This window comes from Hemiscyllium ocellatum, chromosome 9 (genome assembly GCF_020745735.1).
Source record: "Hemiscyllium ocellatum isolate sHemOce1 chromosome 9, sHemOce1.pat.X.cur, whole genome shotgun sequence".
Lineage (NCBI taxonomy): Eukaryota > Metazoa > Chordata > Chondrichthyes > Orectolobiformes > Hemiscylliidae > Hemiscyllium > Hemiscyllium ocellatum.
The window spans coordinates 90,743,997-90,763,482 of NC_083409.1; the positions used below are offsets into that span (position 1 = coordinate 90,743,997).

Consider the following 19,486-nt stretch of genomic DNA (forward strand, 5'->3'; position numbering starts at 1 on the left):
CCATTATACCACAAGAGGGCATTTCACAAAACTAAAAACACCTGTGTAAATGGAGATGCTTGGTGAGAAATCTGAGAAAGGCAATTCATTTCATGGGAGAGGCTCTACCTTAATTCAGACACTTGAGTCCATTTGTCTCTTAATTAGGCAGTGTAGGCCCAAAAGGCCTACTACCAGCTGTGACCTAGAGTCTCCAGGGATTGACAGTAAACTAGCAATAAGGTGAATCACAGGGCTGCAGCCCACAAGTTTACGTTAAGTAGAGTTTTGAGATAACCTAGGAAGCTCCTACATAATTTAGTTTACCTTGGGAACATGGTCAACTTTTTAAGAAATCAAAATATTGCGATGCAGTAAATATAGGAAATGTCTTTACTTTCAAATCTGTCAACTCGTTACAATGGGCTGACCTTGTACAGTAAAAGGCATTGAAACTTGTGGGAGTTAGCTATAGAAAATCTCAGTAGTCTTTCTCTGTTTAGTGTGCTGTATTCAGGTGATTCAATTATCTTGTCAATGCCAATTTTTTTTTTGTGTGTGTGCTGCAGTGTGAACTTCATTTTTTTACACTGTGAGCAGGCATTCATTAGACTCTTCAGTATCATCAGCTTAAAAGTCTTCCTTTCCTTCCATTTGTACATTCCGTGCACTTTCTGATACATATCCTCAAAAATGCATGAAATCTTTCAGGGAATTTTGTTAGCCTCATACGGCACAGGTCATGTCTTGACATTCACAAAGCAATGTGCTTTCTTGACCTTTTATATCACTAGAAGTGGAGGCTTTTCAGTGTCCTTCATGTTGGCATATCCTCTTTATTGCAATATGTTATTTGCTTCATTTGGCATTATTATACATTGCACCTTTAAATGCTAAAGAGCAACTGGGTAAAAGACAATTAACCAGTCTGGTTTCATCTATTAGAAGTATCCTGTGGACACTCATTCGGGACATGTGAGACTGTTTTGTAGCCATTGTTGCAGTCTTGCCTGTGACTTTGTGCATTAATGTGGCCTGACTCCAATTCTGAATTTGTAGACATTGTCAAATGACCAAGTGTGCACAACTTGGCTAATCAGAAGTTACCAGTCCAGACCTTCAGTCCACATCCTTCTATTGGCTTTTCTATTTTGCTGATGAACATGACCAACAATGTCTGCACGAGCAGTTTCAAGATATACCAACTTAAATCGTTACTTTATCACTGCAAGATGAATAATCTGGTATCAACAGCCTAGGAGAAAATTCATGGGAGCGTTTACTACAAAAAGGTTTTTTTGTAATGTTTATGTTTATTTATTCTGAAAATATTTGGAGATGAGACAAAAAAGCCATTTTGACTAAATGGTGTGATTGGAGGCAGAAGGTCATAATTTAAAGTTTCCATGATAATATCCATCAAGGTTTATTATTACTGATACATAGAATGTGACTATTCTTGGTGAAATCTGTATCTATTGTTCATCCATAATTACTCTTGATGGGGGTTGTGGTGAGTTACTTTCTAATGCTGCTGGCTGTGTGATATATCTACTATGCTGTTAGGGATTAGTTCCAGGATTTTGACTTGGTGACAGTGAAGGAACTGTGATATTTTTCAACAGCAGCATGGTGTGTGACTTGAAGAGGAATTGCAGCCATGGTGTTCTGGTGTGCTTGTCACTGCCGTTATTCCAAATGGTCGAGATTGTGGAATTTAGGGGTGCTGCTAAAGAAGTCTTGATGAGTTAATTGCTGCAGTTCATCGTGTAGATGGTACACACTGCTGTCACTCTTTCACTGGTGGAGGGAGTGAATGTTGAATGTGGTGGATTGATTGCCTGTCAAGTGGATTGCTATGTCTGGGAATGATGATGACTTTCTTGAGTATTCTTAGGAGTTGCAGTCTTCCAGACAAAGGGAGAATACTCTGGTGGATTGTGGACAAACTCTGGAAAGTCAAAATATGGCAGAATTCCCAGTCTCCAGCCAGCTCTTGTAGCCACAGCATTTGAATAGTTGGTCCAATTAAATTTGTGGTCAGTGCTGTTCCCAGGATGATAATGATGAGGGGATTCAGTGACAGTACTGCCTACTATCAAATTAAGAAGTGGTTAGTTTATGGATTGTTGGAGATAGCTTAGGGCTCCTTAGGGCTCTTATTTGGAATTAAAGACATAATGTGCAAGATCCAACTAAACTCTGCAAGCAATTTTTTGGCCCTGAACAGAACAAATAGATCATTGAAAGAAACTATACCCTAACCTGTAAAAACATTGAGAACTTCATCAGAGGTCAAGGGTTGTGCTCCCTCTGAGTAAAATGCCCACACCTGGTAGTTTGTTGTGGTATTTGTGCACTTACTGTCCACTTCCTAAACTGGAATTTCTGTATTCACGAAACACCACATCATGGAATTATGTCCTAAAAGAATGGATTATAGTGGCAAACAGTGGAACTTTAAAATGATTCCATTCAAACATTTCATTGTTTGGGGAAATAGGGTTTGTTGCTATGCATGTCTAACAGTGGAAAGAATCTTGGCCCCCTGAAGAGTGGAATTGTGGACATGCCTGGGCAGAGATCAGTTATTGTTACAGAATTCAGATCAGTGTGCCCTACAATGTTCTGAAACGTCTATATACCAATCTCAAGTCCTTTGCAAAAGCCATCAGTGATATATAGAATTGCATAAATGGCAATGTTCAAAACCGATATAAACTAGTCAGTCTAACTTGTTGCTGCTGATGTTTCTTTTCCAGTGGAACTTCCTTTCAATCTTCTTTCAATTCAATCCACAAGATGTTCTATTCCATTCTCCTTCCTGTGTACATCTTTCTTTCCCTTCAATGCTATTCACCTCAACTGCTCCTTGTGACAGCAAGCTCCATAACAGCCCTCTTGGTGAAAAGGTTTATTCTGAATTTCCTGTTAGAGTTATTATATACTAACCTGTATTTGTGGCCCTGAAGCCTGGCCTCCCTCACACCTAGCAATGACTTATTTTTGTCAACTCTGTCAAAGTTATTCATCGACATCACAACCTCAACAGGTTATTCCTCAGTCTTTTGCTAAGAGGTACCACCTTGTTCAATATTCTTTAGTGGGGACAACTTCCCACCTATTAAATGTCTGGTGTGGAACACAAAACAGGAGTGCAAAATGCATGATTATAAAATTCAGCTGATTCTTAGAATCTACAGGATTTTATATTACTATGTTTACTGGCAAATAAAACATTTACTAATTTTTGGCTTGCATGCACTTGATTCAAACATTCAAAAAAGAATTGCAAACTATTTGATATGATGATGAGCTCTCCTACATTTTAATTTCCTGCAGAGGGTAACAGTAATGCAAGCTGAATGACGTCCAAAACTAGTAATTCATTCTCATTGTGTGACTCTTAAAGATTTGACTGCTTTTTCATTTGCCTGTGATAGATTTACAATCACCTGTTGGGCTGCACAAGGAATTGAGTAGATGGTTCTATAATCAAACTGAAGTCTTTAATCCTATTGGGTGTTCTCCTGACTATCACTACGACAACTGAGTACAGCCATCCAGATACGAAACAAACCTTCAACTGCAAATTCCCAATCATATTATAAAGATAAGATTGTGGAGCTATTACTAGAACAAACTAAATGTTTTAAGATGCTGGAAATCTGCAAAGAGATTAGAAAATGCTGGAACTGGAAATACCTTTGGCAGCATCTGGGGAGAGAGAACAGGTTAATTAGTCAGGGCTCGGCGAAAGATCTTGACAGATAAGATCTAAGCTTTCTCAGTGCTGGCTGAAGATGCTCTTCCAGGCTCAGCAAAATACAATGATGTTGTTAAAATATATCACTTTGGGCCTCAGCTTCCAAACTAGCTCACAAAGGAAGTCCTCCATTGCTTTTTTTTTTCTGGCTCGTAAGATGAAATTGAAGTTGGATCCTACAGACATCTTCAAGAACTGACAAACACATATTGTAAACCATCAGTAAGCCCCATTCCTTCAGGCTTGAGTGGATGGCCTGACCATATGCGCAGTTGAGCAGATTGAAATTGTGGAAGAGCGATTGTTGGTAATTATAATAACCAAGTAGATAAGTGCCCTCTTGCCTGTTGTAAGTAGGATTATTTGTATCTTAGTTCTTCTTATATTGTAACTAATTCCACTTGTACTTTGAATGTGCCCTACACTCCATTTTGAGAGTGAACATCTAGCTACACCTTATCAAGCACCAAAACCATCATCTAAATATCTAAAAGCTATTGATTCAGTTAGATAAAGAGGATAGGAGGAGGCTCATGCTCAGTATCATCAACTGGGTCTGTTAATGTGCTGTAAATACTTTCTATTGTAAATACTATAGATAGTTATTACAGATGAAAATTAGTCCTCAATTTTCTCCTGAATTGTGGTGCTGAAATTGATATTATAAGCTCATCCCATTTTGTAACTTCCCTTAACTGTGGTTATCCACCTTTCTTGTGCATTCACATGTTATAAGAAATTTGCATAATAGCAGCACCATTTAAACTGATGGAGCCTGAATCGTGTCATAACCAATACATGCTTTAAAAGTTTGTGCTTTAGAAACAGTGTCCCCCATTCATCAATTGTGTTGTATTGAATTCACACATGTTATAGCAGAATGACCTGTAAAGTAGAAATTTATTTGTCAGCGAGGAAACTACTCACAGTAGAAACATAGAGTCCTGACAGTGCACGGAATAAGCCATTCAGTCCATTGATTCTACCCATCTCATCTCTGTATTTCCCATTGCTAATTCACCTTGTCTGCATATCCCTGGACACTTTGGGCAATTTAGCATGGCCAATCCACCTAATCTACCCATCTTTGGACTATGGGAGGAAATCAGATCACCCAGGGTGAACACGCAAAGTCTACACAGACAGACAGTCATGCAAGGCTGCAATCAAACCCAAGTCCCCGGTGCTGTAAGGCAGCAATTTTAACCACTGCGCCACCATGCTGCTTTACAGTTGGGTCGCTGATCATTCAGGTTTGTCATCTCTCAGACTACCAGGACACGAATGCAACCAACATCAAAGTAATATCTTCAAGGCCATAAAACAAATTTGTGTTTTTCCTCACTTTCTTTGAGCACTTCCATCGATTTGTTATAAAGATATTGGAGATGGAGAATAAAAGTGTATTTCACACTGACAGCTGGAAAATGAAGAGTTTGCTGTCTTGCCAATATGGAGAATGGAGCAATGAGTGGGTGTCCGATGATCTCTGCAGTCTGTGTCTTACTGCACAACAAGTCAGCAGCAGTCAAAGCAAGGATATTTGGAAATAAAATAGACAGATGTTTGCTTCATGTTTTTGATCTGTAAACCTGTGCACTCTTCTAAACTAAGAGCTGGGAAGTTAAAATTTTTATCAGGAGAGATATAAAAGTGAGTGAATTAATCAGAGTATTAGCACAGATTGGTCTAAAAACATCAGCTAAAGGTTTTGGTTTAAACAAGGTACTCACTAAATTCTGCAAAGGGACAGAGGCCAGTTGGATCGTTGATGGGTAGATGAGACCTTTTACTTGTAATTTTTGTACCTTCTGTAAATTTCAGCAGACTTCATGTATTTTAGGGGACCATGTGTGGGGAAAGTATCAGTGAGGACAGCTGGAATCACTGTAGAGTATCAGGCTGGACAAGATTTGGAGATGCCGATGTTGGACTGGGGTGTACAAAGTTTAAAAATCACACAACACCAGGTTATAGTCCAACAGGTTTAATTGGAAGTACACTAGCTTTCGGAGTGTCATTCCTTCATCAGACTGGACAAGAGTTTGTTGGATCACACGTTCAAATATGTGGTCACTTCAAAACCAGAGGGTGTTCAAGAAAGTACGTGAATGGCCATCTGGAAAAGTAGGAAGAAACAGGAAGTGTTTGGGTGTATGCCATTCTTAAATTGGTACTCAACTTTGGACACTGTTTGGAATGATGCTCAGGATGATGATACCTGGAAGGAGTGCAGTTCAGCCTATGGGATCAACTGGAAAAGGGAGGCAATAGCAAACCATAGAAATACAGTTGTAATAGGAGATTTCACACTTACAGGAATAGACAGGCAGTAACCATGGTAAACCCAGTCTGATTTGTTAACTTTTTGGTGCCAGGATAAAGGACTTCACAGAGAAGATCCAGAATATTCAGAAGTGACTGAGTCAACAAATGTGGTACACATTTATAGAAAGAATGACTAAGTACTGAGGTCTGACAAACAGATTTTCAGAAGTTTGTGATGAAGTTTAAAACAGGACTTCAAGAAGTAATAATCTTTGCCAAACATGGGTCAGACTAGAATTAGAAATATGGGCAAGATCAATGTGTGATGAATTATGCAGGAGGGAGAGCTTCATATTTTTGGAACACTGGAACCAGTTCTGGAGCAGAATATTCGGAAGTTATGGGTTACGCTTCAATGGAATTTGAATTAATGTACTTGCAGCAAGGATGACTAGTGTGGTTGAAAAAGGATTAAATTAAATTGATGGGGATTTACATCAAAGTAGAAATGAGGAATAACCATAAGACCATTAGACCATAAGACATAGGAGTGGAAGTAAGGCCATTTGGCCCATTGAGTCCACTCCACCATTTAATTATGGCTGATGGACAGACATTTTAACTCCACTTACCTGTACTCTCCCCATAGCCCTTAATTCCTTGCGAGATCAAGAATTTATCAATCTTTGCCTTGAAGACATTTAACGTCCCAGCCTCCACTGCACTCTGTGGCAATGAATTCCACAGGCTCACCACTCTCTGGCTGAAGAAATGTCTCCTTATTTCCATTCTAAATTGACTCCCTCTTAATTTTAAGGCTGTGCCCACGGGTCCCAGTCTCCCCACCTAACGGACACAGCTTTCTACCGTCCACCCTTTCTAAACCATGCATTATCTTGTAAGTTTCTATTAGATCGCCCCTCAACCTTCTAAACTCTAATGAATGCAAACCCAGGATCCTCAGCTGTTTATCGTATATTAGGCCTACCATTCCAGGGCTCATCCGTGTGTGAATCTCCGCTTTACATGCCCTAGTGCCAATATTCCTTCCTGAGGTGTGGCATCAAAATTGGACACTATAAAGGGGCCTAATTAGAGCTTTATATGCACATCGCAGAAACACATTGCTGCTTTTATATTCCAAACCCTCTTGAGATAAATGACAACTTTACATTCGCTTTCTTAGTCACGGACTCAACCTGCAAGTTAACCTTTACAGACTCCTGGACTACTACTCCCAGATCCCTTTGTGCTTTGGTTTTGTGAATTTTCTCACCATTTAGAAATTAATCCATGCCTGTATTTTTTTTTCCAAAGTGCAAGACCTCACATTTGCTCATGTTGAATTTCACCAGCCATTTCCTGGACCACTCTCCTAACCTGTTGAAGTCTTTTTGCAGCCTCCCCAGCTCCTCAGTGCTATCTGCCTTTCCACCTAACTTTGTATAATTGGCAAACTTTACCAGAATGTCCTCAGTCTCTTCATCCAGATCATTATATTATTAATGTTCACTCTATATATTAAAGTTATATATATAACTAATATATTACTCTACAGAAGGAAGTAATACTACATTAGACTAGAATAACTAAGAAGGATTAAATGGAATGCAAAGACGTATCAAAAATACACCAAGTGTGGTGATTAATTTTAGTGACATATGGAAGGACTAAGTGCTTAATATTCAAGAATACAAATATTCAGAAGAGACAGGGTAGTGGAAATGGGAGATAGGCTTACAGTATAGAGAAAACATTGAGGATTACAAAAAAAAGGATGCCTTGAAGGGGCAAAACCCACACCCATTTAGTTAGAGTTCAGAAAAAGGGAATAGCTACACTTTTGAGGGAATTCTTTCAGCCTCCAAATAGTGACACAGGAAGAGAAGTTATAGAAATGTAATAATGAGACTACAGATGATGATGTTACATGACTTCAACTTTCCAAATGTCATTTGGAATCATTTTAGTGCAAAGGAAAAGGAGGAATTTCAGGATAATGTCCTTGCTGGTATTTTCTTCATCCAACTGAGCAGGGGACATCACTGGAGCTAGTGCTAAACAATGAGATGGGTCAATGGGACAAAGTGCCTTTGGAAAAACACTTGGCTAATGGCAGTCATCATATCTGGATTAGTAATGGAGAAAACACAAGGAATAATCTGAAGTAGAATATTTAAATTGGAAGAGGGCTGACTTTAATTAGATAAAAGGGGATCTAACCACAGTAAAATGCAAAGATTGATGGAAAAATGTATAAACGAACAATGTGTTAGCTTCAAACTCTTGAGTTCCAGCAAGGGATCCAAAGCCAGGTCTCAGTGGATGATAAGGGAAATAGATGATGATGATGAAACAATAAAACAAAGGGGATATGGAGCTTTTCAGGTGAATTTTCCAAACAAGAACTAAGCCAAATACAATATGGTGAGAAGGGAAGTGAAGTGGAAAATAATACCAGCAAAGAGAGAACATAAGAATAATGCTCAATATAGAAGGAAACCAAAAACAAAATCTTCTACCGACATATAAATAGTAACTGGGTAGTAATCAATTGTGGATTCTACAAGGGACAAAGAAAGTAATTATTCTTAGATGCACAGAGCAAGGCAAAATTACTTAATGGGTACTTTGTATCTATATTCAGCAAGGAAGAGGAGTCTGGCAACACATTAGTGGAACTGGAGATAACAGGGATCATGGAGGGGTGAAAATTAATTGGAAAGATGCAGTTAAAAGGGTTTGCTTTGAGTGGATAAATCTGGATGGCTTGCATCCTACATCAATAAAGGAGGTGGGAGTGGAAATACAGAAGGACTTGCCATAATCTCCTAATGTTCCCTTGGAATGAGGGGAGGCGCCAAAGGATTAAAAAATGGTATGAGGAAAATAACCTTGCACAAGCACCCAAAGAGAGTGGGGAATGGGACAGCTCAGGTTGCTCTACAGAACAATAAGGGTTTGCTGTGTTGTAATGACTCTCTGACACTATGATCTAATAAAGTACACGTGACACTGCAAACATTCTGACAAATCGAGCACTCGTGCAATACCAACAAAAATAGTGAACAATATAACACTCAACCAACATGTTAATGAAAATGCTGAACATGGAACATCCCAGTAAAATGTTAACTAAAGCAACAGTCGATATTTCACTCTAAGTAAAACATTATCAAAAAGTGAGTTATGCAGTAACACAGCTGCATGTCAACAAACATTGGAGTAATATCTCATTTCAAGAACACAGTAAAGCAAATAATAAATGACCAAAATCACCTTTCTTTATCAAACCAGCGAACAATGTAACAGGTACAGAATCCTGAAGTGAATGTAGTCATACCAGGTCAAGCAAATCAGATGACAGAAATTCACAAGTTACTAGAAGAAGAGACAGACTCATTCCACTCTTAAATATTTAACAATTGCATTTATTATCAACAGTAAAATCATGACTGATGTTACTGATAGTTATAGAAAAATGTGCTTGTGTTTCCATTAGTCTTGATTCACTCTGTAAAGTGCTTTTGCAAGGTGTGAGAACCACTCATGACAGCTACAGTTGTGAGGTAACAATAATGTGCATTAGCTATTCATTCACCAATGAGTTAATACGTACACCTGCAGATATCAAAACCTTCACAACTCAGCTTTCACGTTAATTTCATTCTAATTTTACCTGTTCAGCTAATAATAATTGCTAAATGAGAAGATTTATAAATCTGTGTTACAAATTAGACTCCAATGAATCACAATCTATACAGGCCTGCATTAATTACTATTGTTAAGGACTGTTTTGTGCAGCTAACCTGTGAGTTTCTTCTGTTTTCATCATAAACTGTGCACCAAACAAGCCCAGCCTGATTAATCATCTCAACGTAAGAGGGACTCCTGCTGAAGTCAGTCAGTTCGGGTTTTATATTAGGTTGGCTGTACTGGAGGAAAATTCCCTTGGCCTCCCCTCTGCATTGCCTGATGATATCACGTAAACACTTGGGACCCCTCTGTTCGAGGAGCTGGATGCTATATGGGGGCAGAATTTGAAGATTAAACTGTAGACCAGGAGTGAGAGGAGGATAATGTATCCAGCTAATGTAATGGCAACACCTGCAATTAACATGTCACTCCAGGATCTACCCGAAGGATAAGGATCAGAATGTGCCAGGATTATCAATGCATGGCCACAGATTAGTATTATTAATCCAGCAACTAAAATAATCAAATAATCAATTAAGCCTCCACTCCTTAACTTGTCAATCTGGGATCGGCTCCTCATGCAATTCATGTCCTGGATGGCAGAGCTCATCAGTTGTTTTAAAAGAATGCAGAGAGCTAAAAGACACAGCACAGTTCCCACTCCCAGCCTCCATTCACTCGATTTACTGGTAGCTGTAGATAATAGAACAATTCCTCCCAACCCTGTTCCTAGGATCAAGATCACAGCCACAGAATAGCACAGGATCGATCTTTTAAGATCTTGGAACCACCATAATTCCACCTGATCCTCGAGGATACTCTGCTGGATCCGGGAACGACTTGCTGGGAAATTGCCAGACATGATCTCAGAAAGCTCAGGCATTTGGTAAAATTGTCCCACCAACAGCCATAGGAAAAAAAATGGAATCAAGCTCAATATAAGTTATTAAGTATGCAAAAAAACTCCTAGAATCCCGTACAAAGATTAATCCTACACCAGAAACCTTCAATGCTGCCTAGATGCACATAGTTAAGACATATAAGCAGGTGTTTTTTTACATGATAGATTTACCAAGGCATAAATTTCAGGAATTTTATACTTTACACTCAGGTAAATTCTTCAATTTGCTGTAGATATTCTAAATTCCAATTATAACATGGAAGGATTTCAGTGTAATCTTTCACATACAGGGTCCTCAGGCGTTCCTCAGGAGCTCAGAATAAAACAGTACTGGACGCATGGTTCAACTATTATTTAAACATAATGAATTGTGGATGCTGGAGATCTGAAACTATTATTCGTTGCTTTGGTAGCCAAAGGTGCTTGATATTGTAAAGCGCAGGATTTCACTGTCGAGTAACAGAAAACGTTATCCTCTCGGGTCAACCAGTGGCAATACAGCACGTTTCCTTGAATGTCTATCTCTGCTTTGCTTCTTTCAATACTGCGTTGTTTGTTTAAAGTCTCTCACAGTGCAGTTCAAGAAAGCTGATTTTTCTGAGTCTAGAAGTTTCCCAGAGGAAACACTGGATGAAATCAAACTCCCAGGTTGTTGACTGAAGTTGTTCGACGTCTCTCCAGTAGTCCAGTGCTGCCCCTAGGGTCAAATCTATCGCAGATTTAACAATCACAAAATAGCTGTATGGAGGTGAGGTCGAAATTTCACATTGGCTGCAAGTCTCAGTATAGGGTTAATATCTTATGTGAAGTTAACTATCAAACAGCCAGTTCTATCCAACCCTGATGTGCAGCAAAAGAACGGTCTCACTCAGGGATGCAATTTATACGTGTCAGGTACAGACTTAAATGCACAGTACTCACTCCAGTTCCACAAGGCAATTGAGGTTTATCACCAGAATTAAATGACAGTCTCTTTGTTCTTGAGCCTCGGACGTTCGTTCTGCTGTAATCAGGTACAGTTTGGAGTGGATATACTTCCTATTATACCGTGCCCCGATCATTTGCAGCCTCTCACAGGTTAAGGTGTTTAATTTCCAGCTTTTCTGTCAGATCAGTTACTCCGGTCTCGAAGCAGGTAATTCATCCCCTGGAAAGCGTTCATTCTGGCTGGTAAACGATCACCGTCCAGAGTAAATCCATCGGTCATTATCACCATAGTGGTTTATATGCGCCTGGAGTTTGTGCACGCTGCCTGTTCCCTTCCTTCAGGTAAATCTACAGTCAACTCCGCCCCTCTCTACATCCAACCAAAAAAAAAGACAGCTTTCGATTATCTGTTTTTAGACAATTTCCAGCGATGCTTCTCCAACATCTCCCAGGAATGCACAGCTCCTTGTGCAGGTAATCGCCACTGGACAACTTGCTCTTTCTGAAACTTCCTGGTCGAATGTGTGCCCCAACTTTCACCTTTCACCAACAACCTTTCACCTGCAATTTCGATTTAAAGTGAAAGTGCAGGAAGCACGTCGAACGTTATAATCCATTATTGTTTAAAATCCCAGAACCACAACGATATATGCCCAAATACAAATATTTCCAACAGTAACTATATAAAATTGTTACTAAATCTCAGATGGAGTACTGCCGAATATCTTAAGCAACAAAGAAACATAGTGGACAATATATCTCATCGAAATATAATGTTACTTCTCAAATTAAACAAAATGGAGACTATATTGACTAGGTTCCCAATCAAATCACACACACACACACACTGGCTTTGTTTTCTCACTGCTATGAGCTTCAGTTGGTTTTCACATTCTACTTTACCCCTGATCACTGGCCTGTGAATATCATCTTTGTGCATTAAACAAATCCTTTCTGTAGTAACTGTGCAGCTGGATATGGTGGTGGCAATATTACAACAAAGGGTATGCTCTGTCGAACTGGATTGTCATCTGGTACCAACTCTCCATAGTTCTCTTATATAATGAATAATGGAGTCCTTTGGGTTTCACTGTTGTGTTAAACAAAATACCAGGCCATGTGATTCAATGGTTGAGTGCTGTTCTCGATGTAATATTACTAATATATGTCAGTGATATTGTTGGAGGTTTCCTGACAGGAACATGGAACACCTGCAACATGTCTATTCATTGCTGAAAATGTGTTGCTGGTCAAAGCACAGCAGGCCAGGCAGCATCTCAGGAATAGACTATGCTGCCTGGCCTGCTGTGCTTTGACCAGCAACACATTTTCAGCTGTGATCTCCAGCATCTGCAGACCTCATTTTTTACTATGTCTATTTATTGCCCTAATAGTCATCAGATTGTGGATCACTAGACATTCAGCCAATTGAACCATTCAATCATTACACAGAAGAATGCCATTGGCCACTGTGCCTCGGTGGGTGCTTTGGGTGAGTTGTCAAATTAATTACTGCTTTTTCCCTGTATCTCTGCAAATCTTACCACTTTTAGTATTTATTTTTCTTTCAAAAGTTTTACTGAATCTCATTCGCAGTGCATTTCCAGACAGTGCATTTCAGATCAAACAAACCAACCGTTTATTTTAAAAAGTATCTGTCTCGACATTTCATGACACTCTTCTAGAGTAGTAGGGACTTAAACCTGGTCCTCCTGGATCAGAAGTAGGGACATTACCACTACACCACAAAGACCCTCAAATCAATCTTTTACCAATTATCACAAATCCAAGCCACCTAGTTATCCTGTATTTATGCTATCAAAGTTCCTTTTAACATTATTATAATGCCTGTGGGGAGCCATAAACTAAAATAATTAATGCCATCTCCTCCAATTAGCAACACCGTTTCATCTTGTGTAAGTTGGATGTTTGACACAAATCAAACTCAACATTAATGAAGCATGAATTAAGAGAAAATTATACTTCAAATAAAAGGTAAATTTGACTATTTGGTCAGTAGAGCACAGATAGATGTTACAAAATCATAAGTACCTTCATCTCTTCCTATACAAATGTGACATGAAATTTAATCTCACAATCATTCCATCTCAGTTGATTCAGCCTTGAAGCCTCTCAGTCCCTGGATACATTTAGTACCTACCAGGTACAGGTTTACTGACGTCCTCTCGTGTTCTGTTGGATCTCATCAGTGTTGATAGCCTAACTCTCTTGATTTCCATTTCAAATAACCAATTAACAATACCTCGTTCACGATCTGATAATCTGATACAAACTCTCATCTCATTTTCATGCCTGAGCTATTTGCGTCACTATTTAGAATTCAATCCATTCTAGTTCACCTGTATGTCATTTCTGAAAGGACTTCTGAAATTGTATTTTTAATCTTTTAGCCAAACAGAAAGCCAACTTTTATTTTGAACTTTCTAAAATCAAATTATATTGTGCTCTTTTCTGTCTCTGTCTTTTCTTTTTGTGTCTACTTCACTGTACTGATTACCTTCACCCTCCATCTCTCCTGCTAGAAGCTAGTAGTCCTCTCTGTACAATCACACAGCTTCTGTCTTAACCTCCTATTTGTTTATACCATTTTCAGGTCAAAGATTGCCATGTCACACAGACAAGTATTTCTTAATATCCAAGAAAATGACAACTGTTGCAAAATCTTCAAAACCCTTTCCAAAGATTCTTGAAAACAATTGCCAATTTGTCAAATGTTTTAAAGGAATGGCAAATTCTCTTAACTGTTCTACTTAAGGATTAAAGGTGCCATAACCTTCTCTGCTCTATGAAGAACAGTCATGGCTTCTCCACTGCTTCCACATAATGGAACTCCTGTAACTCTTGTAGCGTTCAAACAAACCTTCCCTGCACCCTTTCTCATGCCCTGACATCTCTCAGGTACAATATCCTGAAATGGCCACAAGGATCACAGCTCGTGATTTGTAGTGATTTAGCATAAATTTCTTGCTCCTGTATTTTATGGCTGTTCACAAAGACAAAAATCTTGTATGATTTTTAATAACCTTCTCAACTTCAAAGTTATCTTAAAACCACCCTAGATTTGTCTATTCTGTATCCCTTTAAAATTATGCCATTCAGAATGTATTGCCTACCCTGAAGATCACTGACCAGCAGACTATTGGTCATCATGTTGTGTTTATCAATCAACATCAGCAGCAGTAAACTGTGCATTTAAGTGGTAATACAAGATCTAGAAATAATTTCAAGCAATTTGAACAGTTTAACAGAATTTTAATAATCACCACCAATAATTGTAAAGTGGAAACTGTTTCTTTGTTGGAATTTCCTTCAAACCTTCTAATATAATCACAACCTTCAGTTTTATCCTGGTTACGCATGTGATTTTCTTTTCCATATTCCATGACCTTAATGCATTTCTGATAATAATCTTCACAATTTGCAAAAATAAAACTTGGTTACATGATCAACTGTTTTCTGTAATAAAGTTTAGATTTATCTGCCTTAGCAATTCATGTTCACTTAAGAGCTAGCTGTAATTTCAATGCTCTTTGCTGAATTGTTTCCAATGCATCCCTGCCATGATCAACCTCAACTTCCCTCCGAAATGTGGGATAATTATGTTTACGAATTATAGCTGTATATTACTGCTGATGGTGATCTGAAGTGCGCAGTAGCTATGTTATTCTGCATTCTTTGTGAAAACTTTCCAAAACTCTTCTTAAAACAGTGATGGGTGCATTGTTCTAAGTAATGTTGTATGCAATTGATGTACACAATAAAGCTTTTGTGTTATTCTGAGATGCATAGAACTGGCATCTGCAAAGCAATCCACACTAAAGAAAAACAGTTCATGCATCATACTGATGATGTCTTAGCTATCAAATTATACCTGTGTGTTTCTGATTTTTTGAGACACAGAGATTTCAACATTGAACTTGTATAAAGACAGGTGACCAAAAGTGTTTTTGAGCAGGTGTGTTTGATGGAGCATCCTACAGGAGGTGAGGCAGGTGGAATGACAAAGAAGTTTTAGTAGTTCATGACTTGCTGTACTCAGTCTATAAAGACATTGCCATAGAGAGATGCCACTTACATTTAGATTACACTCCCTACAGTGTGGAAACAGGCCATTTTGGCCCAACAAGTCCACACCGACCCTTCATAGAGTAACCCACCCAGACCCATTTTCGTCTGACTAATACACTAACAGTATAGGCAATTTAGCATGGCTGATTCACCTAACCTGCACATCTTTGGACTGTAGGAGGATACCGGAGCACCCAGAGGAAACCCACACAGGCACAGGGAGAATGTGCAAACTCTACGTAGACAGTGACCTGAGGCTGGAATCAAACTGGGCCCCAGCACTGTGAGGCAGCAGTGCTAACCACTGAGCCACCATGCTGGCCCCTATTTGTTTTGAAATAAGCCTAAAGCTACTGCCAGGACACTTGATGTAATTACTACTTTTGTAAGTTCAGATATGTAAATGGAAAGTTTTGTGATAGTTGTGTGGTGGACAGTTTTGAGAAGAGGAAGAAATATATGGAGAAAAATTGTGGATACTACTATTGAGACACACATAAACTGAGGAATCTACATCATGTAGCTGTCATGGATTTCCAATAACAAAGCATTTTAATCAAATCAGAAATACTTTCACAAACATCTGTTTATTATAGCTAACAGCCTGAATCTCCATTGTAGATTGAATGTTATAGTCCGGCCAAAAGTAATTGCTGTAATTCATTCCCGTGCGACCAGTGACTGGAGTTCTAGAAAACTGCAATTCCCGTGGAGTTGAACTTGAATGAGAATATGATGGATAAAATGATGGAAAAGGAGCATCTGAACTATCACAAAAATTAGACATGCATAGATTGCTATTTTAGCAAGGTTTCCATTCTCTAATGTTAATGGTAGACTGAACACACAACAAAACCAGGTCATAGGTCATTATTCTTTAATTAGAAGACACACTTGATCTCACTGACTGCTATGTTTCAGGCTGTGAGTAAGGCAATGACTGAGGTCTATATGGCTGCCAGCTTTCCCAATTCAGTTTATGCGCCTTTATTCCAAGACTTTCGGTTTCACTAGAACTCTTTGAACATGGGACTAAATGTGGCATTAGTTCCTTGGGGACCATGCTAATGATCTGGTTACATTTAGGTTGAAATCTCTGTGCTCCAAAAGATCGGAGGAACACAAGTGTAATTAGCTAGTTCAGGCAATCTTAAAAACAATAAAAGATAACTACCCATCTTGATGAAGGGCTATTTTTACTTGAATTGCTCCAAAAGAATGAACTGTTTAATGCACCTCAAAAACCCTCAAGAGCTGTTGATTAGCCACAGAGATACTCAGATTAGAATTACCAGGGTGGGGGTGGAGGGAGAGGTTGATTATGAGCCTTTTACAATAGGAATCCTGCAGCAGCTGCAAAAAGAGATTGTGCTGTCTATGGCCAAGAACTAAAGTCATCTTGGAATTAGAATTGAAATTCAAAATGTGAGTATGGAATCTCCTGAAATCATACATATCAACAGAAGCAAACCACACAAACAAAAATACAACATTTGCAGTCACAAACACTGAAATCTACTCAAAACTATAAATTGTGGACAATTTAAACTTTGTTCATCTGCATTAAATGTAAATTTGGTGATGTGTGCTGAAAGCAGAATGAAACAATAAAATGCATTAACATCTTTTTCAAATTACACACTTCAGCTGAAGCCAGTGCACAACATTTATTTGTTCGTCTTTGTAACATAGCAACAACCTCACAGCAATACTCAGTTCGACAGCAATACCAAGTTAGATTAATAATTAAATAGAATCAAATCAGGTAAGTACTTGAACAAGAGCATGTCAATTTGATAATTAAATTTTAGCCCGAGTTGAAGGTAATAAAAATTGGCTATTTTGTTTTACAACAATGGAAAAATTTCACTGCCTAGGCACATGGCAACCCCCACAATTTACAAGGTGAGTTTCAATCCTGTTTAATTCTAGACTGAGTACAGCAAGTCACGAACTACTAAACGTTCTTTGTCATTCCACCTGTCTCACCTCCTGTAAGATGTTCCATCAAAAACACCTGCTCAACTAAGCTGTTGGTCACCTGTCTTTATACAAGTTAAGTGGCACAGTGTCAAATCTTGTTTCATGAACATTCATGAAAAATGCCTTAGGATGTTCTATCAGATTACATGGAAGTTGCCAATGCCCATACAGTACAGAAACAGGTTTGTGTGTGTGCTTATACCATACATGAGCTCCTAACTAACAATCTTCATGTAACTCTATATCTTTCAGAAATCTACTCCTGGGAAGCTGGTGGTTGATTAGCACCAATGAACAACACTGAGAGAGATCAGAGGTCAAAATGCCCAATTACTGACCAGATAAAGAAGAAACACATTATGTGGGGTACATTGTGAAAAGTTGGTTAGTTGAAGCAATAGCTTCTCTGAGGTTCATATTCAACAAGTTGGATTCAGTGAAAATATGAACCAATAAATGATTGTTATGGAATGTTAAAATTCAAGATTTATTATCCTCAAGGAACATGAAACATTATACATTTATCAATTATTTTTCTTTTGTTTCCTGTCACCAAAAGTTTAATCAGTTCCACTTTTCAGAAGTTTGAAGAACTAAAACCCTTAAGATATTTGTCCACTCTTGACTAGACTGTTACAAACCCCTGACCCATCTCCTACATTCTTTCATCACTAAAATTGACTTGCAACTTCACTGCTGTGTCTTAACTCCCACCAAGTCCCAGTCACCTATCACTAGCTTCATTAGCCTGCATTGGCACCCAGTCAAGCAACACTTCCATCTTAAAATCTATTTTCTTGTTTTCAAATCCTTGGCCTTCTCTATCTCTTCTAGGCTGCAACTTTCTAAGAAGTTTGCACTTGTTTAATACTGGCCAGTTAAGTATCTCCAATTTTAATCGCTCCATCATTGTTGGCCATGGTTTCTGTTGCTGAAAACTCTGGAGTCTCTCCACTTCTCCATCTTATTTTCCTTCTTTAAAACACTCCTTTGACAAAGGTTTTGGTTTTCTAACCTAACATCCGTCATGTGACCTAATGTCAATTTTGGTTTATATTGTAGTTGTAAAACAACATGGGTCATGATATTTCCTGGGATGGAGCAGTTTAGAGATGAAGAGAGGCTATATAAATATAAAGTACTGTTGTTGAAGAATAGCAATGTGACAGTGAGGCAGGGAATGGTGCCTGTATGAGCAAAGGACATGGACTGAGTGTGTCCATAATACTTTGGCAATTTATGAAAATTGTCATGATGACAGATCAGAACCCCAAAATACTTAGAGATATTGAACTGTTAATTGCAATGTATTTTTAAAAAGAGGACATACAAGTAAAAGATGACTGCAGATGTAAATTCAATGGCTGTCTGGAGAGGACCCTGGAGGTGCCAAGAGACCTTAAAATTGTAACCCTTCAATAGGAGAGAGGCAAATCAAAACAAACTGGACTGTAACATTCTGTGGTGCAAAGATAATGAGGGCTGACTACCACCTCTCAAGTGAAAACTGTTTTCTGCTGAATCTATGCCAAACTTCAGACATGTTTGTGTCTCCCCCTTTCAAGAAAACACAAGAACAGAGATGAAAGGCCCTCTCTGTGTTAGTGGGCTTGCATGCTTGAAGGTAACAGCATAGGGGCAGCCTTTAAACATCCTTGTAACAAGTAAAAACAAAACTAATTTAACTCACTGAAGCCAGTGTGACTGCAGTCAAAGTGAAAAAGGTCAATGTCTATTCTGCAAAACCAACCTCCTTAAAGTCAACTTTGTGCCAATCGACCTTTTGCCTATCAATGTATGTGCAACTAGTACCAACCAACACAATGGTCACAATGCCCCATCATCTACTCTGCAGGGAACACAGACACTGATCCAAA

The 19,486-nt window shown here is 38.6% G+C and overlaps 1 protein-coding gene and 1 long non-coding RNA gene across 4 annotated transcripts in view; one reads left to right on the forward strand and one right to left on the reverse strand.

Annotated features, from left to right (window-relative positions):
• LOC132819155 (transmembrane protein 125) overlaps window positions 1-19,486 on the reverse strand; it is a 32,192-nt gene that overhangs the window by 7,225 nt on the left and 5,481 nt on the right. The window contains exon 2 of one of the 3 annotated variants that reach the window (XM_060830568.1): window positions 9,429-11,907. The exons of the other annotated variants lie outside the window; for them this stretch is intronic. Coding sequence (XP_060686551.1) covers window positions 9,930-10,592 — 663 coding nt within the window. The 5' untranslated portion in view covers window positions 10,593-11,907 and the 3' untranslated portion in view covers window positions 9,429-9,929. Of the gene's footprint in view, window positions 1-9,428; window positions 11,908-19,486 lie in introns of those variants that run through there. 3 annotated transcript variants of the gene reach the window in all.
• On the forward strand, window positions 11,518-18,016 carry LOC132819156 (uncharacterized). Its single transcript, XR_009645049.1, has 3 exons — window positions 11,518-11,623; window positions 12,932-13,029; window positions 17,862-18,016. It is a non-coding gene; the product is annotated as an uncharacterized LOC132819156 (long non-coding RNA).